Here is a 25,710-nt window from a genome sequence, read left to right as displayed (position 1 = left end):
TCTGTCAAAGTTCAGAATAGTCATAAACCAGCTGTGCATGTGCACACCTTAAGAACTAACAGGTTAAAGTGCACTGGTTGGACAGGTTGGAGAACAGAACAAGTGTACACTTATCTACTTTGGTAAATTGAGAATAGGTGGAAAAATAAAATAATTTCAGAAATATGTCAGGTCTAACTGAGGCCCTCGATGAATGGAATGCCCTCGACGAAGAGTATCAGCAAATTCAGGTTAGACTTTATGAGAAATTGTAAATAATTGAAAGGTACACTATTACAAGTCCTGTTTAATTTGACAAAAAACTACACGATTTTTACTTTCTAGGTGACACATCGGTTGTACTTGCAGAAACTAAATGAAGTATCTAAGCTGCAAAGCAATGTCTCTTCTTCTATTGCACGTCAGAAGAAAAGACTAAAGGAATTGTCTTGGTTAATGAAAAAGTAAGTGACCACACACTCACCGACAAGTCATCACAGAAACCCATTTAATTTAATATAACCTGTTTTCAAGGCCAAGTAATACATTTGTTGTCAAACAGATGTAAAGGACTGAGTGAAGACGAGAGAGAAACTTTAGATGGAATCAAGGAGCATATCAAAGCCAGACCCAACATTTTCTTTGAGATGGAGGCTTTCCTTCCAAAGAAGAATGGGTACGAACGTCACCATGTTGCCCTTGTTTTCCTTTGCTCTTCACAGCTTAGCTTTCCATCTATCAATAAGCTGAATGCCTGTTTTTCCTGACAGGCATCTCTCCCACGCTCTCCAACACTTTCAAACATCCACTTAATTGCTAAGTTATTGCTGTGCAACCATTTTTGCATATTTACAAGTATAGCTACTGTTAGACAATATTATATTCACGTTTTTTGGTCAAGCGCATTGGTAGTCAGTGTCAATTATTTGATTCCAGTTTTTTCCCCTTGCAGCTTGCTGATGAGGAAAGCTCTGTTTTTAAAATGTATTTTCTAAAGTATTACCTTCCTTCCTTTACCTTTCGTAATTTGTAGACCATAAAGGATGCACTTATGTTTATATATTTGTTCATTCACATCTCCTATATTGCAGGCTGTATCTGAATCTTGTTCTGGGGAATGTTAATGTTACTCTTCTGAGCAAGCAATTAAAGTAAGTAGCTACAATTCAAATAGAAAAGACAATAGGCAATTGCATATAAATAATAATAATAATATATATATAAATACATATAAGACCTGCTCCCATACCACTTTAGAATGTGAAAAGCCCATATTAGCTGGATCTGATCTCATTGAACAATTGAAAATATGTTGATAACATGTTTATAACATATTTCTCCTCAGATTTGCTTACAAAGATGAATATGAAAAGTTTAAGTTGTGTCTCACAATGATTCTGCTACTGTTCTCCTTCATATGCACTTTCTTTGTGAGTTACCGGTAAGTGTATTAATTCGAGAATCCTTTTTCACTCATAGCATTTCCTTTTACATCCAGCTCTGCCTTTCTATGCTGTTCTGTAATATGTTGGTGTGGTCCTTGTGTGTAGGTTTGTTGATGCTATCCTGAACTTCTTGCTAGTCTGGTACTACTGCACCTTGACCATCCGTGAGAGCATCCTGATCAGCAATGGCTCCAGGTCCTTTTCTTGGGTTGGGATTCACATCAGTCACATCCATATGAGCTTTTAGAATGTTTCACTGCTAAATTAAAAGAGTACCTTGTTGTAATACAGCTCTTTCACTTTGCTCCATCATTGTCATGATCCCCTTTTGTAAATGACTAGGCCTCCTTATTATTTCAGAATCAAAGGCTGGTGGGTTTTCCATCATTACGTCTCTGCCTTCCTCTCTGGAGTCATGCTGACATGGTGAGCACCAGTGCTGACATGTCGGCATACAGGTCCTTAGTCAAGCAAGGACATTGTAAAATGCAAACTGTTCACAGTGATGGCAACCTTCACTTTCATCTTTCCGATGGTAGCATTCAATCCAAACCTTCTCACTTTTAGGCCTGATGGCGTCTTGTACCACACCTTCAGGAACTTGTTCCTTGGCTACACCTTGTATCAAAGTAGGTTATTAAACAACATAGAAATAGAAATACAAACACTGAGGAAAACATTATACTTGAATCAAGTGTCAGCGTTGAAAGATTTATCCTGTGAGGGAATGTGTTTGCTTGCATTGAAGGTTTTGTACAGTGTCTGCAGTGCTATTATCAGAGCGGCTGTCTGTACAGATTGAGAGCCCTCGGAGAGAGACACAACATGGACCTGACTGTGGGTGAGACAAACATACAAGCCATATGCTTGACGAGTACTTTTAAGTTTAGAACTGGATTTTTTACTTCTTCTATGGTGTTGTCTTTCAGAGGGGTTTCAGTCTTGGATGTGGAGAGGGCTGACATTTCTTCTTCCCTTTCTTTTTTTTGGTCATGTGAGTACATGCTCTGTCAGCGTCATTCTTTTCAGCTCAGACCACTTCCACAATTGGCCACATTGTTGAATGTGCTTAGTCTTCAATTATGGGTTATCATTTTGCTTCATCATGTTCTGATGAACCCTGGGACCTTCTTTTATTCATGAATCTGCATGTATGTGAACAACAGGCAAGATTTCAACTGTATTACGTTCTCTGTGTTGCAGTTCTGGCAGCTCTACAATGGGCTTGTCCTGTTCAGAATGGCCCAGCTCCCAGACTGTAAAGAATGGCAGGTCAGTGTGCCCTAGTCCTGCTCCCCCAAAATACCTATTATAAACCCCAGATGTTATTCAGATGATAATTGAAGAGGGTCCAACATCCACGTGATGTCCCCAGGGTACCAGAATAAGTTAACCAGTGATGTAGTCTATCACGAAGTAGTGGCATGCGGTCTAATTGCTAAGCCCCCGTCCTCAAAAGTTGTCCATGTATCATTGGACATTTATTAGTGGGAAATCCTCGTGGGCATATGGCACATGCCTTGATATCACATAGACTACACTGCTGGTGTTTACAATGTAGAGAGCTAGTGCTTTGTTTAGAAGATGGTTGTATTTATATGAAGGTATTCATAAATAAATTCAAAATGGCAATATATTAAATATTGCAATTTTATTTAAATTGTGCTTTTTTGTTCAAATCTCAATGTCATGTCCTGGCTCCAGGTTTGGACATGTGGTGCCTGCTTCTTGGTCCTCTTCATGGGTAACTTCTTCACAACAGTGGCCGTCGTCCGCCAGAAGTTAAAGAGCAAGAGCCAGATCAAGTCCAAGAGTCAGTAATGTAGAAAGGAAGGACGAGAGGAAGGATGTTGGCACATGGTCAAATCAAAAAGTGTCCCTTTAACAACCATGTCTAAGTCAAGCTTGTTGGTGTCTACAAAAGTTTGACATTTTGGCTATGATTCTTTTTTTTCTACAGCAGTTTACTCATTCAATGTTTTGATTGCCACCTTAGATTCATGGATGGAGAAATTGAATGAACGATTTATTAATGGTGACATTGTCATTGAAGAAAGTTTTGTAATACATTAATTAAATAATGACAATAAAACTGTTTTAATTGTGATAATTTGAATACAGTAGCCTAGTAGTTATGGAGCAATATTTTTCATATGTTTAAAATGTACTTTTTACAGTGACAAAGTATGTTGTACTTAGATATAGGTCACGAGACACCGTTTGTAGGTTTACGTGAACAATTAACACAATAAAAGATTAACACAAGTCCACTCATTTAAAATATGATATCATCTCTGTCATAGACACTGTGCCATCCAATTATTTATGATGTAACCTATATAGTATCAAGTTACAAGAAAGAGACCTGAAGACCATCTAGTTCAAAGTATAACTTATAAATATTTAGTGGGTTAATTGTTAACTCCTAAAAGTTTCAAATCTAGAAAATGTACACTGTAAGAATGACTGAAGGTTGTCTTAGGAACATGCAGTTCTTTTAAAGTGTGGATTACATAACATTGACCTGTGGCCTGGTGCACTCTGATTTATTGGTCCTTATGTATGCTAACGTCATTAAGTAATTATTGGGCGAGTCCATTTGTGGAATGTGTTCGGTGCAAGCTAGCATTTTATGTTATTACGTTGCTAGATATACTGTAAGCATGAGTCTACACAACTCTCAGTGCAAACTCGTCAATTGACAGAATCAGACCGTCACTTAGTTTTGAGTATTAACTACAAACACCCCTTCCGGGGAGAGGTTTGGTCTAGTCTTCAGTTCAGTAAAGTTTCCTCATTGACCAGCGTTCTTTAGCTTGACAGTGAATATAAGGTAAGAAACTATAAAGTTACTTAGCATAACGTTTTTGTCAAACCAATATATACAGTTTTTTTACTATGATGTTCAATTTGGTAAATTTACCAGATGCCGTAAATTGTACACGTGTTTGCAATCGATCAAAATTAATCAAAATGTATTTGCAAACTTTGCGTGGCTATTTACGCATACTAGTAGTATGTCGTAATTCATGCTATATCGGCCATCTAGCTAGCTAACGTACCTAGGCAGATGGGATACCCAGTTAGCTACTTAGCTAGCTAGCTACCAAGTACCATGTTTTGGTCATGAACAACAAAATACACAATTATTTAAGTTAAGTGTCTTTATTTGCTGGCAATAGTTTTTGACAAGCTAAGTTAGTCTTAAAAGATCAAGCACAGCTTTTAAATAACTAGCTACTTTTAAGTTACATGGTGAACTTTCTTGACATTTGTTGGGGCAAACATGAACAGGGCATGTGTACGGCAAACATTACAAATATACATAATTTCTACATTTTATGACCACCTACACAGCTTATCATATATACTTGAGTGGTAGCCTATCATTGGATGCATTCGTATTGTGTCGATTGTAAAAGAACCGACAGCATGTAAAAGTAAATTTTACATTTTAGCATACAGGATCAGCACTGTCCCGAAGTACTGACATAATTACAGAATCAGCACTGTCCCGTAGATGAATCGCCATTTCCAAATTTCCAGATCAGTACCTTATGTTCTTTTTCTGTTACCCTTGGTTTAGCCAGAATCAACAAACCCCTAGATAACGACTGTTCAGTTGCTATGTCTCATCTTTCTCAGCTAATTTAATCCATTGGGAATGATTATGTACTGAGACATTTCTATGGGATCTAGTTAGCGAGGATAGCAAGAAAAACATTAGCCGTGACATGGAAACCGTGCACACATTTTTTAATAAAGCTGAAATGAAAATGTTTGTGTCCCCAGAAAGGAAGGTTTAGGACCACTGCATAATGCATACATCCAACATGTCATAGGGATTGGCTGGAACACAGATATGTACATTGATTAACATGCTGAGAGGCTAGTTACATACTAGCTGGATTGAGGATTATAAGCATTCGGATGTGCTGTCATATAAACCAACACTGTTTCCCTTGTCCCTGCAGCCCTGAGCGTAAACATGGCTGACACTGAGCCAGAGATCCTCCAGCCCCCGGAGCCTGCAGAAGAGGAGCCCTTCCTCAGTAATCTGGACCTCTTCCTCTTCACCCTCATCGCTGGCCTCGTCATCTACTGGTTCATGTCCCGCAAGAAGGCTCAACCCATCCCAGAGTTTAAGAAGCTTGATACACCGTGAGTCGCTCTTTGTGAAGCTCACTTCTGACACGTTGGCCCTGGAAGCAAGCCTCAATACGTTATGTATTCTGTTCATTCTATGACAGCACTATAACTTTCTATGGAACTGTGGCTTACTGATCACAGGACTATACTGGGGACTACACTATAATTTCAGTGATTGGAAAAGCACTAAACGACAGTAATCTGATATTAACACTGTAAACCGATAATACTGTTGCGCATCATATCAGATTTTATGATAAACATTGTAAAGAATCCTATGTAGTAAAACAACAACCATAATTTACATAAAAGCCCATGTTGAAAAGCAGCAACAAGAAAAGAAAATAGAAAATCTGAAAATGGAATTAGGATTTCATATAGCCTTTGTACAAACAGGTGCTGTGCATTTGCTGTGAGAGGGGCACACTCAAATTATAAAACAGGTTACATTTTACATTACATTTACATTCAGTCATTTAGCAGACGCACCTATCCAGAGCAACTTACAGTAAGTACAGGGGCATTCCCCCGAGGCAAGTAGGGTGAAGTGCCTTGCCCAGGGACACAACATCTTCTGCATGGCCGGGAATCAAACCGGCGACCTTTTGATTGGTAGCCCGATTCCCTAACCGCTCAGCCATCTGACCCTGAGGTTATGTAAGGATAAAGGTAGGCTTAGGGCTGTCTATTGACATCTCAGAACCAGATCTGTTATGTTTGCTTTCATAGTGTCGTGCACATCGTGCAAGTTGGAGGGCACTCTCGGGTGTATGCAAGTTCAAGTTAAATGTTCCAGCCTGTAGTGACCTTTGTTGTTCGTGTCGGCCTGTTACAGTGTGAATGCCTTTTGCTCCAGTGTCAACGTGCTGCTCCAGACCCTGTTAATCAGTTCTTATCAGTACAGAGACTCTCTGGCTTCTCCTCCATCCCAGCTCAGTGAACGTATAAACCTATTGGCTATGACCAGACTGATCAGCCCACGCCCCCAAGAACTGTGATCAATGGACTCTCAAGCCGTGCTCTCTCATTGGCTGAGGAGTAAGCGGGGTCTGTCCCGGGATGGGGCTGAGTGAGGGGTGTCTGTGTTGGGTGGGATGCATTTATGCAAATCACAGTTTTGAATAAATCAATACCATTCTTCCTGGGATCAGGAACTTGTGAGTTCAGAGAGAGGGATGAGTATGGTGTGTGTGTGGGGGCTCGTGCTCTGGGGCAAAAGAGACACGTCCTGGACGTGTGAAAACCAGAGGAGGAGGAAAGGGGACTCTGGGATTTACAAGTTATGGGGTTCATGGGAACATGTCACATGTAATTCTGATAGCACTGTTATTCTGCTCTTCAGATATCTCCCTATGAAAACACCAAGAGTCGTGATTGGCTGGATTGATCTGACAAAACAGTCAGCTCCAGGAAGTACCGAAACTTGTTCCACCCTCCCCCCAATATGTGCTCAGGTTACCTAACTGGGTATGAAGGGGGCGTGTCCATGCCTCTCCTGTGCTTGCTTTTGTTGTGGGTCCAGACCCATTTTGAAAGTTCCCTGGAGAGCTAGTGAGCAAGCCGAGCAACGTCTCACTGTGGACGCTCACGGGGGCGAGCCGAGCAGAACCACAAGGAGGCCTCTCTCTTTATCCGCTCTTAGTTATTTGCTTTTGTCCCACCCTCCCCCTTTTGTCTAACTTTGACTGTGCTGCTCTGGGAAGGGGCATGTTGCAAGTTTTATGATAAATGAGGTTGCCATTAGTGAGCACATTCCCTCTTCCCCAGATGGATGGGGGCAAGGACACGGGGGAGGGGGGGGGGGTAAAACACCTATTCACCGTACTCCCTCTGAATGGGCCACAGACTGGTAAAGAAGTAGTTGGTTCTAGAAGTAGTTTGGAGTTTTCTTGTGCCTGGCACCTTTTGAGATTGAAAAGAGAACAGGATGGGGGATGACGAAGGCATGCCTTAGCCTTCACAAGTTGGAGTGTTCCAGTGTGTGTGTGAACACAGGTTTTATGAGAAAGGCTGTTTCCCACCATTGTGTCTTTGGTTGTTGCCAGACGTGTGTGTGTGTGTGTGTGTGGGGGTGGTGGTGGAGAATGTTGTGAAGAACAGACGCTGCTCATTTCCGAGGCAGTCTGTGTGAGGACTGCGTGTGGTGGCTGGGATTGTGGGAGCACCCTGGGGTCTGGGCGAATCCACTGCGAATCCACTGCATCTAGTGGAGCAGAAGGGCCGCACCTTCTGTGTGTGGAGGTCCTGTGAGGCAGCAGCGGCCTGGCTGCTGTTGGGCCAGGCGCTCAGGAGCGTGATGGGCTGGGTCTTTTCTCTTCCTGAGGACCGCAGGGCTGCTGCAGAGAGGTCGGTATCTTCAGAACTTCACACCTTCAAGACTTTGTTGTGTTTTACACAGTGTTTTTAAAGTGCTTTATTTTTTAGACCGTGTTCATGAAGTGCTTGATTTATAGTTTCAAGTTTCATGTTTAAAAGCCTATTGTAACCATTAGTGTACATGGACGTTCACATCTAAACCTAGGATAAACTTTGATTGCCCGACAGCAACTTATTGATCAGTTTTGGGTTTACTAGACAGACTTCTGTCTCCCCGCTTGTGAATTCAGAGAATATGCCAAAGAGCCCCTTTTATGGTTGTGGTCATGAAAAACACTGGGCCCAATTTGGCCCAGCCCTGTTCAGCCTGGTTGGAATTATACCCTGTGTTGATTTATTGTTTTAGTAAATGGATTGAAAGCAGTGAATTTAGTATAAACATTAAGGTTTTGAACACTGGGGGGGATCTAGATTAATTAAGTCAGTAAATGGTTCATATGGTCTAATCTATAAAACAATTTGGGTTTGGTTGTGTAACGCTTCATTCTTGGCATAGAGCCAGATCTGGTCAGCTGTCCACCATTTGTGTTCGCCATGAAGCTTCATTCTTCTTTTCTTTGCATATGCCTTACAAAAATGACATCTATTCCTTGGATCGTGTCATGGTTTGTGTGAATAGAAATCTGTGTTTTTGCCCAATAGAGGTTAGTCACTCTGCTCAGAGAACTGAGGCTAAATCTTGATTCACACTTAAGGGTGTATGAACTTTTCTATGTGGTTAGATGGGGGGACTCTCTGAACAGTGTTTGGCCTTGTGAGTACCCTTGACTTCAGCAGCACAAGGAGATGGGCCACACTATCTGTTTATTCTTCAGTCCCCCTCTGGCAACTAGAGGGCATGTGCCATCGAAAACACATTACGTTGATGAGCTTGAGAAAAAAGCTTGTGTGTTTTTGAGCAAATGTAACTTGATTGCTGTTTCTTGTTTTGCATGTTGCAAATTATTGGTAGTTAGTGCACTTTGTTTCATGCTGTGGTATATATTTCAGACTGACTGATTGAAAGTTATTCTACTTAAACAGGATGTACTTTCTCTTGTACATTTCCCCATTTAGTCATTTGGGTAGCTAGCTAGCTAATGTTAGCCGGTGAAAGCCAGACTATTACATTTACATTACATTTTGTCATTTAGCAGACGCTCTTATCCAGAGCGACTTACAGTAAGTACAGGGACATTCCCCCGAGGCAAGTAGGGTGAAGTGCCTTGCCCAAGGACACAACGTCATTTTGCATGGCCGGGAATCGAACTGGCAACCTTCTGATTACTAGCCTGCTTCCCTCACCGCTCAACCACCTGACTCCCTATACTCACTATACTGTGGTAGCTAATGCGATGTGGTGATGGATGTAGTTCTAAAGCTAACCCATGCTTTTACCAGTTGTATGATGACCTCCTCATATGACAGGAAACCTTTCCTTGACTTTTTGCAGAGATGTGAGAAATAAAATGTTCAGTGAGGAAGTGGAGTATGTGCCAGTTGTGAAATCCACAGAAATCCATTTTAATGCGCTGTAGCATTATTCTGATTCATGTTGTGTGAGACAACCGCCTGGTGGTCCCACCGCTCAAGACCGCCCGGTCCCAACACAAGCTCTTCTCCTGTCTGGCCCCCCAGTAGTGGAATCAACTCCCCACTTCCATCAGAGACACTGACTGTCTCTCCACCTTCAAGAAAAGGCTCAAGACGCACTTGTTCCGGGAGTACAACGGTACTTAAGAATGGTTTGCTTGACCCGATGTTAGTTTCCTCAAGGATCACAATGACTCTTGCTTAGACTTGTTGCTCTTGTGGTTAGTGGTAACTGATTTAAATTTTGTACTCGCTGTGATATATTGTTTTTATTATTGTTGCTTGCTTTTTCCACAGGTACACTTGCACTTATAGCGGTTCATGTTGTTTAATTGTAACTTGTTTAACTACATGCTCTTATGGTTCTTCCCTTTGGCACTTACTTTGGTTGTTCACAATGTGTGCTTCATGTTTTGGCTACTCGCAATGTTTTTGTGGCTATCTTGTTGTTATGATCAGTGACCTATGCACTTTGTAAAGCTCTCTCTTGGAAGTCGCTTTGGATAAAAGCGTCTGCTAAATGAATTAATGTAAATGTGTTTTGAACAAATTCTAGTTCCAGTGCCCCGTGGGCTGAGAACAAGGCTGCAAACCTGTTCATTTATTTGTCGCACAATTAACACTACATGTCCTTGGTTCCTCAGCCATACACCTGCCACATTTCAACTTCATACAGTGCCCTGTTCTCTGGATAATCGTGCCACAGACACGCACACAGATTCCTGGTATTATGGTTAGACTTGGGCAGTGTCTGTGATGCCCATGCCTGTGATGCAGCTGGTGATTAAAATCATTGTTAGTTGATTTGATGTTAACTCAATTGGAGTTGTTTGCACTGGTTTGAACCTTTTCACTTTGATTCGAGATATTACTTGCGCATCCACATAGATTACCAGTAAACTCGTCAATTCGCTAACATAAATAAATGGAGTGATATACTGAAAATAAAGTATCCACTTAATATTTTCTTGCTGTCACATGCGGCACTGCACGTCCTTGGGTCCTGATTAATTTATACGGTGCCCGGTTCTATTGATAATCGAGCCACAAGTAGAGATTCCTGGAATTATAGATTGCTTAGGGTATAATTTTGATGTCCTTTTTTCTTTCAGGGCACCAACGGCACGAGAGACCAGTTTTATTGAAAAAATGAAGAAGACAGTGAGTGTTGGATTTTCATAAAGGTGTCAAATAAAGAAGCTGTCTGTTACTGGGAGGGCAGGCAAATAAAGAAGCTGTCTGTTACTGGGAGGGCAGGCAAGTAAAGAAGCTGTCTGTTACTGGGAGGGCAGGCAAGTAAAGAAGCTGTCTTACTGGGAGGGCAGGCAAGTAAAGAAGCTGTCTGTTACTGGGAGGGCAGGCAAGTAAAGAAGCTGTCTGTTACTGGGAGGGCAGGCAATGGGCGAACAGTAGAAGAGTTCTGCTGTCGATAGTTGCAGTTTTGGTGATGTGACCAAGCCTGTGACCAAGCCTGTGTTCTCTCACCTCCAGGGCAGGAACATTGTGGTGTTTTATGGCTCACAAACGGGTACAGGGGAGGAGTTTGCCAACAGGCTGACCAAAGATGCCCAGCGCTATGGCATGAAGGGCATGGCTGCTGACCCAGAAGAATATGACATGGTAACCTATGCATCAACAATCACCCACCTTTAGGAAACATCTAAACCATTGTGCAGTATGATGATGCAGTGTCCACAAATATGAGCATTCACTACATCTGCAGTATTCATGTGGACTCCTAACATAAAATGATGTCAATGGAAATTGCACTTTAAAATTAATATTAGTCCCCTAATCTGAAACGATACTGAACTTTTGCTGGCATGTATCCCCTTGTCTAGTCTGAACTGTCCCGACTGTGTGAGATTGAGAACTCCATGGCTATCTTCTGCATGGCCACTTATGGTGAAGGTGACCCCACAGACAACGCTCAAGACTTCTATGATTGGCTGCAGGAGGCTGACGATTCACTGAATGGCGTTAACTACACTGTAAGTAACTTCAGGTCCATCAGCCTTCATTTACTCCAGATTAATCTATACTCTTGAGTTACCCTGATTCGTCTACATTTTGTTACTCCAGGTTCATCTACTATACCCTGAGTTACTCCAGGTTCATCTACTATACCCTTAGTTACCCCAGGTTCATCTACTATACCATGAGTTATTCCAGGTTCATCTACTATACCCTGAGTTACCCCAGGTTCATCTACTATACCATGAGTTATTCCAGGTTCATCTACTATACCCTGAGTTACTCCAGGTTCATCTACTATACCCTTAGTTACCCCAGGTTCATCTACTATACCATGAGTTATTCCAGGTTCATCTACTATACCCTGAGTTACTCCAGGTTCATCTACTATACCCTGAGTTACTCCAGGTTCATCTACTATACCCTGAGTTATTCCAGGTTCATCTACTATAGCCTGAGTTACTCCAGGTTCATCTACTATACCCTGAGTTACTCCAGGTTCATCTACTATACCCTGAGTTACTCCAGGTTCATCTACTATACCCTGAGTTACTCCAGGTTCATCTACTATACCCTGAGTTACTCCAGGTTCATCTACTATACCCTGAGTTACTCCAGGTTCATCTACTATACCCTGAGTTACTCCAGGTTCATCTACTATACCCTGAGTTACTCCAGGTTCATCTACTGTACCCTGAGTTACTCCAGGTTCATCTGATGTACCCTGAGTTACTCAATGTTTTATTTACTATACCCTTTATAGGAAGTCCATCTACTCTTTGTTACTTTGCAATTTGTTATCCATTTGTTATTATAGAGGTAAGGCCAGCCCATGCCAAAACCTGTGTGGGTGTTACTATTCTTTTTAATTATTTTTTTAGCTTTTTAAGACCAATCATTTAAATGCTGTCTAAGAAATAGGTTTTTATGAGCAATTTGGAGATAAGTGATCCAGGAAGTTGTAAAATTAGCCTTAGTGAGTTGTTGCATGGTTGAGTGTATTAGTTAGATTGAACTCAAATGCACGTGTGTGCTGTTCAAGCTTGATTTCCTCGGTAATGAGGCTCTTTGTACCTGTGTAAAGTATCACTATTCTGGTTTTGGTCAGTTTAGTCATTGTTCTTATGCTCTAGACTGAATCGCAGTGAATAAGAGAAGATCTTTGCTCATGAGTTTGTCAGTGTGTCCCTATGTGTGTGTGTGTGTCTGTCTAGGTGTTGTGGATCGGGACTATGTGATAAGGGTGTGTTGCTGTGGTCTGCCTTTAGGTGTTCGCCCTGGGAAACAAGACCTATGAACATTACAATGCCATGGGGAAGTACGTGGACAAGCGCATGGAGGAGCTGGGAGCCCAGAGGGTCTTTGACCTGGGGATGGGAGACGACGACGGCAAGTGAGTTACTCGTCGTTCCCTGGTGTCACAAATGTGGCCCTCAGAGGGTCCTACCTCCGTGTCCTCAGCTACTAAGTCCTACTTCCCACAAACACATCACACTCATCCACTGTGTTGCCTTCAGCCTGGAGGAGGACTTTGTCTCCTGGAGGGAGCAGTTCTGGCCAGCCATGTGCGAGCATTTCGGAGTGGAGGCTTCAGGAGATGACTCAAGGTGCCTCGGCCAGTCTACTGTCTCGCTTCACCGTCTGTTGTTTGTCTTCTCATATGACCTCGTGGCCAAACATGATCATTTTGAAGGCTAATTAATCTGTGTGTGTGTCCAGCATTCGCCAGTATGAGTTGAAGGAGCACCATGACATCAACATGAACAAAGTGTACAGTGGAGAAATGGGCCGGTTGAAGAGCTTTGAGGTCCAGAAACCGTGAGTAAACCTCAGTCTGTAGACCTCATTCATATTGGAAAGATGAGGCGTGTGTTCTGATTTCCACCCTTCTCCGTGCAGAAGGATACATTTTTAGATCTTGTTGCTCATTTTCTTCTAAATCTCATTCGAATTAAAATCCGTAAAATCTGTTTTTTCTAAATTCACAGAAAAGTACATACACATATGTATTCCTGCGTGTTTTGTATTCCACCTTTGTTATTTATCTCTGTTAGTTCTTAGAAGTGTATCATTATCAATGACCACGTTTGCATATATCCAGCTGTGTGCGTGCCCTCCTCTTAACCCTTGTACTGCCTTCGGGTCACATGACCCAAAGGTTCATAACGAACCATCGTTGTGTTTACCCAATTTTACCCAATACAAAAACAAATAAAAATAATTTTCTTTTAACCTTTGCAATGTGGGGGGTCTGAGACAACCCGAAGATTAAAAGAAAATGCTTCATTTTGTTTTTGTATGCGGTAAAGTTGTCGCAATACGACGGTGGGTCACAATGACTGATGGGTCAGAATGACCCGAAGATAACACAAGGGTTAAAGTGCTCCTGCCTCCTAGTGGAGAAAGAATCATCTTGTTTTTCTACCTTCCTTCATCGTGCAAATACAGAATATGTACTATTAAAATGATGTTTTGAAACGGTATCTTTCTTTCCCAGACCTTTTGATGCTAAGAACCCTTTCCTGGCCCCTGTCATCGCCAACCGCAAGCTCAACAAAGCAGGCGACAGACATCTTATGCACATTGAACTAGATATCACAGGCTCCAAAATTAGGTAAGAGTGGACATAGCCACAAGAATAGGTTATATATTTGCGAAGTCTTTCAACAAATATCCCTTAAGATTGAAGTAAGAACATATTCCGTTGTGGACAAATCCGTTTTAACTTGATTCTCTGACCCCAGGTATGAGTCTGGCGACCATGTGGCTGTTTTCCCCACCAATGACACAGCAATTGTGAACAAGCTCGGAGAAATCCTTGGAGTAGACCTTGATATGGTTATCTCCCTAAACAACCTTGATGGTATGTCATTAACAGACACACCACCTTGACTTGTAGTCCATCAAACACCTCAGTGCTTTTTGAAGTAGGACAAGCGTACCTGATGACATCTGTGTGTTGTCATTTCCTTGTATGGTCACTGACTGACCTGAATGTTAACTAATGGGATATCTTATGTTTCAGAGGAGTCCAATAAAAAGCACCCGTTCCCCTGTCCTACCACCCACCGCACTGCCCTGACCCACTACCTGGATATCACCAACCCCCCTCGCACCAATGTACTGTATGAGCTGGCCCAGTACGCCTCTGACCCTAAGGACCAGGAGAACATGCGCAAGATGGCCTCCTCTGCCGCCGAGGGCAAGGTGTGTAGAAAGTCCACTTCCCAAATGCCCTTTTAGTCATTCTGTAACAACTATTTCCTTACAACCCAGTGTTATATGTGTTTAGGGTTTGTACCAGAATTGGGTGCTTGATGCCAGTAGGAACATCTTGGCCATTCTTGAGGACCTTCCATCCTTGCGCCCGCCCATCGACCACCTGTGTGAGCTCATGCCCCGTCTGCAAGCACGCTACTACTCCATAGCCTCTTCCGCCAAGGTCTGTACTCCTTTGTGACCTCCAAACACAAAAGCAATGCGTGTGTATTGTTACAATGTTATGGAAGCTGACATGTTGTACAGTGATGACTTCCCTTTCCTCCTCTGGTAGGTGCACCCCAACAGCATCCACATCTGTGCTGTGGTGTTGGAGTACACCACCAAGACTGGCCGCCTCAACAAGGGAGTGGCCACCAATTGGCTTAAGAATAAACTGGTGACCGATAACGGCCATAAATCCAGGGTGCCAATGTATATTCGCAAATCCCAGTTCCGCCTGCCTTTCAAAGCCAGCAACCCAGTTGTTATGGTCGGCCCTGGAACCGGAATTGCTCCCTTCATGGGCTTCATCCAGGAGCGAGGCTGGTTGATAGAACAAGGTTTGTAGCTACACTGTCATGTAAATAAAAACGTCTAACTTTGCTAATTGTTCACATAGAAATCTGTAAGACTGTTAGAACCGTGCACTTCTAGTCCTCTATTCTAATCCAAGTCTGGTTTTGATGATCTGCCTGTGTTTAATCTCAAAATTAAACATGCAGAACATCTTCAGTCATGAAGCGACGGTCCTCACAAGTAAACCTGTGGTCTTCTTGATTATTCCTGCAGGAAAGGAGTTGGGCGAGACGGTGTTGTACTTCGGCTGCAGGCACAAGAATGAGGACTACATATACCAGGAGGAACTGGAGGAGGCTGAAAAGACTGGCGTGCTGTCCCAGCTTCACATTGCCTTCTCTCGGGACCAGGAACAAAAGGTGTGGCTAGGGCTTTACTCCTCTCCCGTGGATGGAACATGGAAGACAAAAGGTTTAGGATTGTGATTGTGATGGCCGATACTGGGAGGATGTGAGAATATTGTGGGTTCTGCATAGTGATGATGGGCGTCTCTTTTATGTATTGTTCAGGTATATGTGCAGCATCTCCTTAGGAACAACAAGGAGCACCTCTGGAAGCTGATACACACTGACAATGCTCATATCTACATCTGTGGGTAAGTAAGGCTCCTCTACAAAGTTAACAATGCTACTCGTGCTGCAGCAGAAGCCAGGTGATGATGTATATCTTGTGTCCAGGGATGCACGGAACATGGCCAGGGATGTGCAGACGGCCTTCTATGAAATGGCAGAGGAGCTGGGCGGCATGACGCGCGCTCAGGCCACTGACTACGTCAAGAAACTGATGACCAAGGGACGGTATTCTCAGGACGTCTGGAGTTAAAAGATCTAATCTTCAACCACTGATCTGGACTTCCTCTGTTGTTTGTTGAGGACTGATGGAAACTGCAGTCACTGTTGTCTGTGTTTGAGTCACAGTGTATGCAGGGTTTTGTTTCAGCCCAGACATACAGCAACTCTAGAGTTTACCTGTCAACCTTACAACTCATCATTATGATATTGAAGATATGATCGATTTGTTGATGCTTGGCTGAAATGAGGGGGTGACTACTCCGTTTTCCAGGTCAAGGGATAGCCACCTAAGTTATCAATGGAGTTACTACTAGTTGTTACCATGCAAAGTAGAAACATACATACAGACAGAAATGCAATACAAATATGCTTATTTTCAAATGCAATCTTTTGAATGGTAGTCAATGTAAGTCAGCTGTCAGAATTCATTTCTGCCATTATATTTGTACACATTCAAAGTGAGGATTCTATTCTCTCATAAGAAAGGAAAGCGTGGTAATGTTATCCAGTAGCTGTATATATATTTGTACAGTGCAAAGGGAAGGTTAGTATAATAAAGAGCTGGATGGGCCTTTTAACAGGAGAGTAGTGTATCAAATACATTGTTTTAGTTTTTTTACAAAAAGAAAAATGGAAATTCTTTTATTTGTTCATTGGTAACTTCATCTTATTAATTATGTGTTGACTGTCAATGTGGGAAAAGCTCAAGTAGTTTATGCGTGAAATAGGCGCTATACATTTTCTGATCATTCAAAAAACCTGAAAAACACTAGATGTTATCATGTGGTAAATCAGTGCTGAAGGCCTTTATTAAAGATAGAAGGTCTGATGTAATTTTAGGGAGTTTGGGTATTATCTGCAACATGCATCTCAGATCCAGTTTACACAGAAAATGACATTTGGTAACAAATGTATGTATGCTGAAATCATGCAAGCCTTACCCTGTACTTTGAATGGTGAGGCCTACCGACAGCTGGCTGTGGCTTCGTAAGGGGTATCATTCCATGTTCTTATATTTGTACTATTGCACACTAATCACTGTTGTTTGGCTATATTTCACATGTTTGTGGTCATGAATTGTGAAAGATGTTGCCCATCAAATCGCCACATTTTGGCCATAACTACATCTTTTATCCGTCTCTTGTTTTGAATGTGAAGTATCCCTCGTTCATTTGATTTAGGTCCTAACTTTTTTGGTGGACTGGGACCACAGTAACTAAAAGGGGAACCTACTCATTTGTCTGGTAAAGCCTGGTACCTTCTGTTGATTTTCTGGTGACTTTTGTTTCAGGGTTGGAGAAAGCACTATCTAGACATTTGCCTACGTTCCCTAAATAATTCAATTTTTCTAATATATTGTAGTGTGTATAACTGAAAGTCATGTAGGTATGCATTTTTAACAAATCAAATTAAAATAACGGTTTAATCAACAATTCATGTTTGTGTGTTTCATTTTCTCCCAAAACGGGCATGTCAACCTTTAACATTATGGATGAGTTGAAAGACGTTTCCAAAGATCGCAGAAAATAAAGTATTTAGGCCATGCTTTAAATTATAGAAATACATTTATACAACGCTTTCTGCAACCTAATTTATAATTGACACTAATGTAAAGTAATAACATTTGAAACGGCATGAATTTAATGGTAACTGTTATGGTCTCGAGATTTCCGGAAGTAATAGGCCAATTTTTTTTGTATTCCTTATATTATTTCTTCTTTTAGCATGATTTTTCATCTGGCCATACTTTTATCCAGAGTTAGTGTCATCATTTGTAGATGGTATATTTACACTTATATTTCAATATATGATGCAGGAAACGTCAACACCATCCATGATATCTTCTCAAAGCAAGTAGACAAAAACGGCGCTATGGATCATACCATTTTTGGAGGGGTGATATATAATGGATAGTGGATAATTCGTAAGAAATATATTAAATATCATTGTACATAGCATGATGTGGTGCCTGAGTATTGTTTCAAGTCTGTGCATGAAACGTATCATAGATAGTGAGGTTTCATTCATCATCTTTACAAATGTAACGGATGAACTTCAGTTGGTCCATCCCACCATCAGGTTAGAGTTCATAAGTGCCGCAGTGTGTGCGCTGTCTGCGCTTCTGTTGCTGGGTTTTTAATTTGTGGGAAAGTGATTCATCGGATATTTTAAAACAACGCAAAAAGAAGAATGGCCTCGGGTGAGATCATATATTATCTTGAAGGGATATGAAATTAGATAGATATGTTTCCATTATGGAAAGGTGTCGAAGAAACCTACCGAGACACTGGTCTAGCCAGCAGTGTACCCTAGCTAGCCAAAGTAGATTTCAGGCGCGACCAAGCTAGCTGGCTAACATTAGTTAGCTTGCGAGAATCAGTTCCACTGCCTAGATTTCTAGAGGAAATGAGCCTCTTATATGCTTTGTACGTATATATCTTTATACCGTGTTTGTTGTGAATTCTTACAAAGAATCCACTTTATAACGTGTTTTATTTTGCCAGCTATATTTTATCTTTATAGATATGGCCATTTATTCTTAAAAATGGACCGCCATTTCTCGTGCAGAGAAGCGTGGTGTGGGTTTAGCCGACGCTAGTTAAGCTAGCCACCTCTTTGGTAGTTGATCGCAGCTAGCTAGCACTAGCAAACTACGGGGAGCGGCCTGTGCTTTCTGCCTTTTTACTGCTAGCTAGCAATGGTTGCTATTTCCGCCATTGTTGTATTTGGACAATTCATATCGGCTGTTTTTAGTGCCACCGCATAACAGAAACTGTGTCCAGTCAATTAACTTAAACAACAGCATGTTAACACGACATGACTCCCAAATTCGCTACGACCAGGGCGAAGCAAGGTTAGCCCGAATTACCACTCTGATGTTTGCCTCCAATAGAGCTAGCCGCTGGCTATCGTCATCCATGAATGAGCAAACAGGGCTCTAGCAGAGAAACGTTATCCAACTATCTTGTTTAGTTGTTTTGAGTTAGTTGTTGGTTATTATACATACGGCTTACAAGTAATGGCTACCACCATATAATTTATTTGGCTTCGGTGTAACTTATTGCATTTCTTCTGTTTATCGTCTGTACAGATTCTGGCTACGGTCAGCATGGCGCAGCACAAAGGTAACACTAATAACTGGACTGACGTTGTTTTCAAGCTAAACACATTGATGCCCATTAACTATTATTGCACATAAAACCTAGATGGTGTTTCTAGCCATCCAGGAAGTTTATACGGTCCATGAAGTGGATAACTAATGGGCCATTCAATTCTTTTGTTTGAGAGCAACAATTAATTTTAGGCGTTAACCTAATACACAACTGTACAATTTGACTAGATGTTGATGCATGACTAACTAGATTACTTTCTCTTATTAGCTACGGATCATATGGCACTCAGCAAAGTGGCCAGGTATGTGTGGTCCTCGTTAACCCCATAACGATGGGATGTCATCATTTTGATTTGTCATCAAGTTCAGTAGAAAATAGGTTGGACAATTCTCACTCCTTTTTAAATAAATGTTTGTTTTTCAGGGCTATGGTCAAGGAAATGGTGGTGCCTCTTATGGTGCACCAGGCTACAGCAGCTATGGACAACCTGGTATGATCAACTCCATCCTCTTGAAGGGTGTTATTGTGAATGCTGTTATGTCTCATGCTCAATGTTTTTATACAATCCATATCTAAAATGTACTTCAGCCTGAACCCTGTAGAAAACGCTTTGTTCACCTTGACCATGTCTGGGCTTTCACATGTTTCTGATTGTCTTCCAGCTGAGGGTTATGGCCAGGCGACACAGGGAGGTTATGGACAGACCCCGCCTGCCTTCGATAGCTATGGACAGCAGGGCTCTGACGCCTCGTCTGGGTGAGTCTGACAGGACACTTGCTACTGAAGCCTCTTGGATCAGATTTCAAATGCTGAAATCAGTCAAAATAAGTTCAATTAAACCGCCACACGTAGCCTTGTGGAAAAAATAAAAGGTTTCCAGTTGGCACGTGATTTGCCTTGCATGCACCCGAGGTAAATGAAGCAGGTGTCAGTGTGATGACACCACAGCACACTGGTGGAGTTGGCTTTGTCCTAGCATTGAAGGGACAGTTCACCCCCCATCAAAAATACATTGTTTTTCATCTTGCATGTAGTGCTATTTATCCATCTAAATTGTTTTGGTGTGAGTCAAGTTTAGGAGATATTGGCTGTAGAGATGTCTGCCTTTTCTAGAATAAAATGGAACTCTGCTTGTGGTACTCAAAGCCGGGCAGGAACGCAAACTCGAAAGCAGTGTCTTTCCCGAAATCATGACCCAGTTATTCAAGGTAATCCACAGTGAGCAGTTTCATGTAGGAACTATTTTTCTACCAAACCACACCCGCCAACCGTATCACCGTGCAGAAGGAAGCGTGACCCTTGCTTCTGGGGATATCTTGAGTAACCTCACTGTTTTATTTGCAAGTTTTCCCCAATGTTTGAATTTTGATTAATTTTTTTTTGGCCCTTTGAGCAACTCAAGCAGAGTTCCATTATATTTGAGAGAATAATATTCATGCATTCAAGAACACTTCACACTTGAACAATTGGCATCTGGTAAAATTCAGTGTCTCAACTTTACAAAACATTCTCGTGTTAGGTTTTGTTTAATACGTTTACCAAATTCATTGGTCGGGATTACCATGAACTGCATTCTGTTTTCTCTTCTGATTGAATGAATGTTGATCTTCCTGATGGTGCCAGTGTGCTACCCCTGCTAATCTGCTGTAAAATAAGGGTGATCTTTTCCTCCTTTAGGTATGCTGACAAGACTACGCCATCATCTTACGGTCAGCCTGGGTCACATGGGCATTCTCAAGGAGGTGGTTATGGAAGACGGGATGACAGTCACGGTTAGAATATGTATCACTAGTTTGATATATACTAACCCGGAGTCGGCTCTACAGTTTGGATCACGTGTTTCAGCAGAAAATCTCAGAGCCCGTTGGACTGATCATGAACAAAACACGAACTGTAGAGACAACTTGCCGCCCAAATTTCTTTTCTATTTAGTTGCATGCCATCTTAATATTGTTAAACGCGATTAGGCCCATTTGGAACCTGAATGAATGATTATGAATGACGTCTGAATCACCTGCTGTAAAACTACCAGGTGCAATTCCAGCCGGTGTTGTGACGTGTGTGTGTGCTGTTCCCCAGGTGAGAGCGGCCAGGCCAGGAGGTACGGAGGAGAGGACAGTGGCTCTGACAGGTCTGAGGGCTATAGAGGCCGGGGGCGCGGGGGCTACGACCGTGGCGGTTACGAGCGCGGGGGAGGATACGAGCGCGGTGGAAGAGGCGGCCCTCCTTCTGGTATGGGGTAAGTCCCAGAGCGCGACCGCCCGACAGGTACTCCACACACCATCCCTGGCAGACAGCCTCGCGCATCGCATGCTAGCCCATCCACTCACACTTCACCCACACAGACCCCCCCCCCCCCCCCCCCACCACCACCACCATCTCCACTTTATACTCTGTGTACTATACATGAACACTGCATTCTACATGAACACTCCAATGGAATGTCTTCTCATAGACTTGCATGCAGAAATCGTCATGTTCTGTGTATCTGAAGGTAATCCTTGTAAAACTGGCAGGATCTGAGTGATATGTGCTGAGCTCTCTGCCGCTGATATCTCTGACCCCCCCTCCCTCCCCCTGAAGGAATGAACTCTGCACATTAGACTTAGTTGTGTCCTGAGGATTCATCCACTTCACTCAAGAGTGCTCCAGTCTTTCTACGGATTAAGTGCTGTAGAAGGTGACCTTTGGGATATTTAGTCCAACTACTGGGATCTGTTGATTCTGCGTTGGCTTTGGTCATGGCTGTGGCTAGGTCCCACTGTCACGTTCTGACATGCATGAGAATCACCCTTTCTTTATGTGGTTCTGTGATGCAGTGTACTTAGCATTTTAGGGCGTGCAGAGTAGTTTTAGCCCTACCCACAGTTAGGTCTCATGGAATCACGCAGGACAACCACATCAGATGCAGGGTCAAATACTGGAGCTGACCACGACCCTCCTTAGATCCGTCATGATTTCCAGCTGCTCCTCTGCCCAACAGATGTCATTGACGTAACGTATGTCGGCTGCCTCTGTGCTCCAGTCAGAAGTAGCTCACCACAAACGCTTGGGTTAGATTTGTCCTGAGACTTTGCCTTGAGATCCTTCTTCATGAACAGCTAAAACCCATGGCCACGTGTGATCTGTTCTTGGGGGAAATGTTCAGTCCCAAAACTGGAGCACAATTTCAGCTTACCTGTACAGTATCAACATATTTGAGTGTTATATATTTGACATGGCCACATGTATTGTTAACATGGATCTACATTTTACACTACAGGTTTGAGTGAATGAAATAAAACTTGGACCTCAGCTAATGGAGCTCATATAAGCACTCAATGGAAGCGCATTCGACTTGTCGAGTGCCTCAGACTATTACCATTCAGACTTTCTTATCCAAAACACAAAGTTGGCTAGGCACCAACTGTTTATTTCTATCCAATTTGGTCTCCAAAACAAACCCAAAAAAATCCATCCTGCTCGCCATAAGGGGCTGCTGCTCATCAGTTCAATAGCAGTCGTTCTACCTGTAGTCTGACCATTGATCTATACTGTCCAAGACTAACACATTCCCTCGTGTGAGCCATCTCCACCGTAGTCACACACTGGGGCAGGAGTGCTTACTGGTGGGGATGTAGGGGAGCTTTGAGCTCTGTTGGGGACAAAGGAAAGCCATCATTTCTCCCAATTTTTCCTCTGCAGAGGTGGTGACCGTGGTGGCTTCAAAACTTTCGGTGGTAAGTGACGAGCATCAGAACTGTCTCGGTGGGGGAGGAAAAACATGATTAGACAAAAAAAAAAAAAAAAAAACATAAGAAGGAAGTTTTGAAATGCCACCGTTTTCTTGTCCAATCCCAAGGGACTCCACCCAGTGTTCTTAGGGGGAATTCTCATAAATGCTCTTCAGATCTTTAAGCACATGGAGCCAGAGTTGTTAAATAATGGTACTGATTGCATGAAGACAAGGTTTGACTGTAAATGCCTGAGGATGAGAGGTTTGCCTATGGCGAAGAAGGAAACTTTCTAGACCTGGAAAGATTTGGTGGTTTTACATCCTCTAAACTACTCCCAAAATATAATTGTGCTCATCTTGCAAGATGCTGGTATATGATGTTACTCTCTCAAAACTGCAGCAGACAGCCCTGTCGAGATGTAGAATTGGCACCGTTTGACATTGTTAGGCAGTTTATGTGGATCTGTTTTTATAAGTGGCTCCTGGGTCGTGTGGCTCACGTGTCTCCCCCCTCTCTGCTGTGTTCCAGGTCCACGAGACTACGGCTCCAGGGATGAACAAGGTGAGTGTCACACCTAGAACAACCTGGAGCCACCGGAAAGTCACCCAAGTCCAGAAGGTGCCGGTCGCCAGGTCACTGGTCGTTGTAACGCATCTGTCCTGTCTGGTCCACAGCTGGAGATCAGGACAACTCTGACAACAACACCATCTTCGTCCAGGGCCTGGGGGAGGAAGTAACGCCTCAGGAAGTGGGCGACTACTTCAAACAGATCGGGATCATCAAGGTGCGGTGTTGGGACTCGTCGAACCCACTTTCTGCCCCTCCTTACTGTGTACCCCCCCCCCCCCCCCATCTCTAAACTCTTGTTCCCACGTTTGCAGATGAACAAAAAGACCGGTCAGCTTATGATCAACCTGTACTCTGACAAGGCTACGGGCCGGCTGAAGGGTGAAGCCACCGTCTCGTTCGATGACCCCCCTTCTGCCAAAGCGGCCATCGACTGGTTTGATGGTAAGTGCCCCTGTTACAGATCCAGACAGTGACAGAGGAAAGCATGAAGGCAAGTGTGCTAACGAATGTCTTCCCTTTGGTATGTAGGCAAGGAGTTCAAAGGAAAGCCAATCAAGGTGTCTTTTGCCACCCGGAGGGCGGAGTTCACGCAGAGGGGTGGAGGAGTAGGAGGAGGCAGGGGAGGAGGCCGAGGAGGAGGAGGAGGTCTGATGTGCCATATGTCAAGTTGAATTAAAGTGACCTTTAAAAAAAAAAGAAAAAACAGATGTATATATTATTCATGAAGACAAGTGACTAATCTTTGTAGTCCTCTTCTGCTCTCCCTCCCTCAGGATTCAGGGGACGTGGCTTTGGTGGTGGTGGTGGAGGTGGTGGACCTAATTTTGATATCAAAGGAGGAGACTGGCCTTGTCCCAATAGGTGTGTGAGGAAATCCGCTGACCTGTGTAGAACTAAACATCACCCAAGCCTCTCCAGGAGTTGGCTGATATTTCAGTGCTCAACTCATCTCTGGCTTTGGGAGGGGTGTTTTAACATATTAGCTGGCTTGCAAGTACTACAGTATTGCCATCAAAGTAAAGCGCAGAGCAGGGGTAGAGGTGTTGTCATAGTGACAATGTCTAACCCTAATGAGTGTTTAACCAGCGTTTTCCTCAAACTGCCCCCCCCCCCCCCCCCCCCCCCCAGTTCTTGTGGCAACATGAATTTTGCCCGAAGATACGAGTGCAACAAGTGTGGCACGCCTAAACCTGGTGACAGTGGAGGAGGTATGACCTCACAGAGCACATGCCGGCGTCATTGTGATGGGGTGAGTAGCGGACGTTAATGTGTGCGTGTGTGTGTGTGAAGATCGCGGAAGCAGAGGAGGATACGGAGGTGACCGGGGCGGTTACAGGGGGGGCAGAGGGGGCTACCGCGGGGGGGACCGCGGAGGCGACCGCGGAGGCTACGGCGGCGGCGGCGGAGGAGGCTACGGAGGAGGAGGCTACAAGATGGGGGGAAGGTAGGATGCCGGAATGAATCCTCATGAACCTTCTGTCCAGAGGGGGGTGCCATTGCAGAGATTTGGTGTGAAATGTAGTGTCATTCGTCAGCTGACTTGGACTCATGTTTACCCCCCCCCCCCCCTCTTTTTTGTCTTTTCTCAGAGGGGAGCATAGAGAAGACAGAAGAGACCGGCCATACTAAACATTCATATTAAGACCCTCCAGCCCAGGGTCTAACGAGTGGGGAAGAGGCAGGGGACAGAATGATTCACATACCTTTCATTGCCATAGCATCCCACATTTGCGCTGAGGGAAGGTGTGACTACTGTGAAAGGACTTTTGGGCTGATGGGCAGTGTTGGTGTATTAGGCAGGGTCAAATGTCATATTTTTTTTGTTTTTTGTTTCTTTTAATTTCCCTAATTCTAGGTCCAGACATTGTGAGGTAGACTTCGTATCATTGTTTTGTAAGATTGAAAGGAACTGTTTTACTTGGGTTTTCTTTTTTCCAAATGATATTAAACTGTTCTGATCTTAAAAGGTGCTCATGTCCAGTTTGATCTTTTTTCTTTTGTTGTAGCAAGATTGGGGCAGATTCAATGTTTACATATTTAAAGTCCATGTCAACTAGCCCATCTGATTGTGCCAGAAGTCCAATCAAATGTCAGTAAACTTGGTTAAGATTATACAAAATAAAAAGGGTGGAAAATTGACATGGTATTTAGCCTTCAGGCTTCTTGCAGCTGCAGCGGGGGGCGGAAC

The 25,710-nt window shown here is 43.1% G+C and overlaps 3 protein-coding genes across 5 annotated transcripts; all 3 read left to right on the top strand.

Annotated features, from left to right (window-relative positions):
- Nucleotides 1–77: 77 nt before the first annotated feature.
- Nucleotides 78–3,452, top strand: LOC136951811 (ion channel TACAN-like). Its single transcript, XM_067246419.1, has 12 exons — nucleotides 78–230; nucleotides 325–443; nucleotides 542–655; nucleotides 1,071–1,130; nucleotides 1,325–1,420; nucleotides 1,530–1,619; nucleotides 1,785–1,850; nucleotides 1,992–2,053; nucleotides 2,173–2,265; nucleotides 2,354–2,418; nucleotides 2,628–2,696; nucleotides 3,129–3,452. Exons 1-12 carry the CDS (start codon nucleotides 165–167, stop codon nucleotides 3,243–3,245), a joined length of 1,017 nt encoding a protein of 338 aa, XP_067102520.1. The 5' UTR covers nucleotides 78–164; the 3' UTR covers nucleotides 3,246–3,452.
- Nucleotides 3,453–4,185: 733 nt separating this feature from the next.
- Nucleotides 4,186–17,558, top strand: porb (P450 (cytochrome) oxidoreductase b). Its single transcript, XM_067246897.1, has 16 exons — nucleotides 4,186–4,257; nucleotides 5,399–5,585; nucleotides 10,634–10,682; nucleotides 11,013–11,141; nucleotides 11,363–11,512; nucleotides 12,764–12,888; nucleotides 13,013–13,102; nucleotides 13,215–13,313; nucleotides 13,993–14,109; nucleotides 14,240–14,358; nucleotides 14,521–14,702; nucleotides 14,788–14,937; nucleotides 15,049–15,316; nucleotides 15,546–15,691; nucleotides 15,842–15,927; nucleotides 16,010–17,558. Exons 2-16 carry the CDS (start codon nucleotides 5,413–5,415, stop codon nucleotides 16,152–16,154), a joined length of 2,028 nt encoding a protein of 675 aa, XP_067102998.1. The 5' UTR covers nucleotides 4,186–4,257; nucleotides 5,399–5,412; the 3' UTR covers nucleotides 16,155–17,558.
- A 650-nt stretch (nucleotides 17,559–18,208) lies between these two features.
- taf15 (TAF15 RNA polymerase II, TATA box binding protein (TBP)-associated factor) lies at nucleotides 18,209–25,491 on the top strand. 3 transcript variants are annotated; one of them, XM_067246843.1, is made up of 16 exons: nucleotides 18,209–18,323; nucleotides 19,215–19,248; nucleotides 19,504–19,537; nucleotides 19,660–19,726; nucleotides 19,899–19,992; nucleotides 20,914–20,945; nucleotides 21,316–21,475; nucleotides 22,921–22,955; nucleotides 23,481–23,513; nucleotides 23,627–23,736; nucleotides 23,834–23,963; nucleotides 24,051–24,167; nucleotides 24,296–24,383; nucleotides 24,651–24,730; nucleotides 24,813–24,966; nucleotides 25,112–25,491. In XM_067246843.1, exons 1-16 carry the CDS (start codon nucleotides 18,314–18,316, stop codon nucleotides 25,149–25,151), a joined length of 1,218 nt encoding a protein of 405 aa, XP_067102944.1. In that variant the 5' UTR covers nucleotides 18,209–18,313; the 3' UTR covers nucleotides 25,152–25,491. The 3 variants fall into 3 exon arrangements, with proteins under 3 accessions (XP_067102944.1, XP_067102943.1, XP_067102942.1); XM_067246842.1 differs by having other exon boundaries at nucleotides 20,914–20,978; XM_067246841.1 differs by having other exon boundaries at nucleotides 20,914–21,008.
- Nucleotides 25,492–25,710: the final 219 nt, after the last annotated feature.

This window comes from Osmerus mordax, chromosome 11, assembly GCF_038355195.1.
Source record: "Osmerus mordax isolate fOsmMor3 chromosome 11, fOsmMor3.pri, whole genome shotgun sequence".
NCBI lineage: Eukaryota > Metazoa > Chordata > Actinopteri > Osmeriformes > Osmeridae > Osmerus > Osmerus mordax.
Note: the sequence above shows the minus strand (reverse complement) of the source record. Positions and strands in the feature narration are given on the sequence as shown.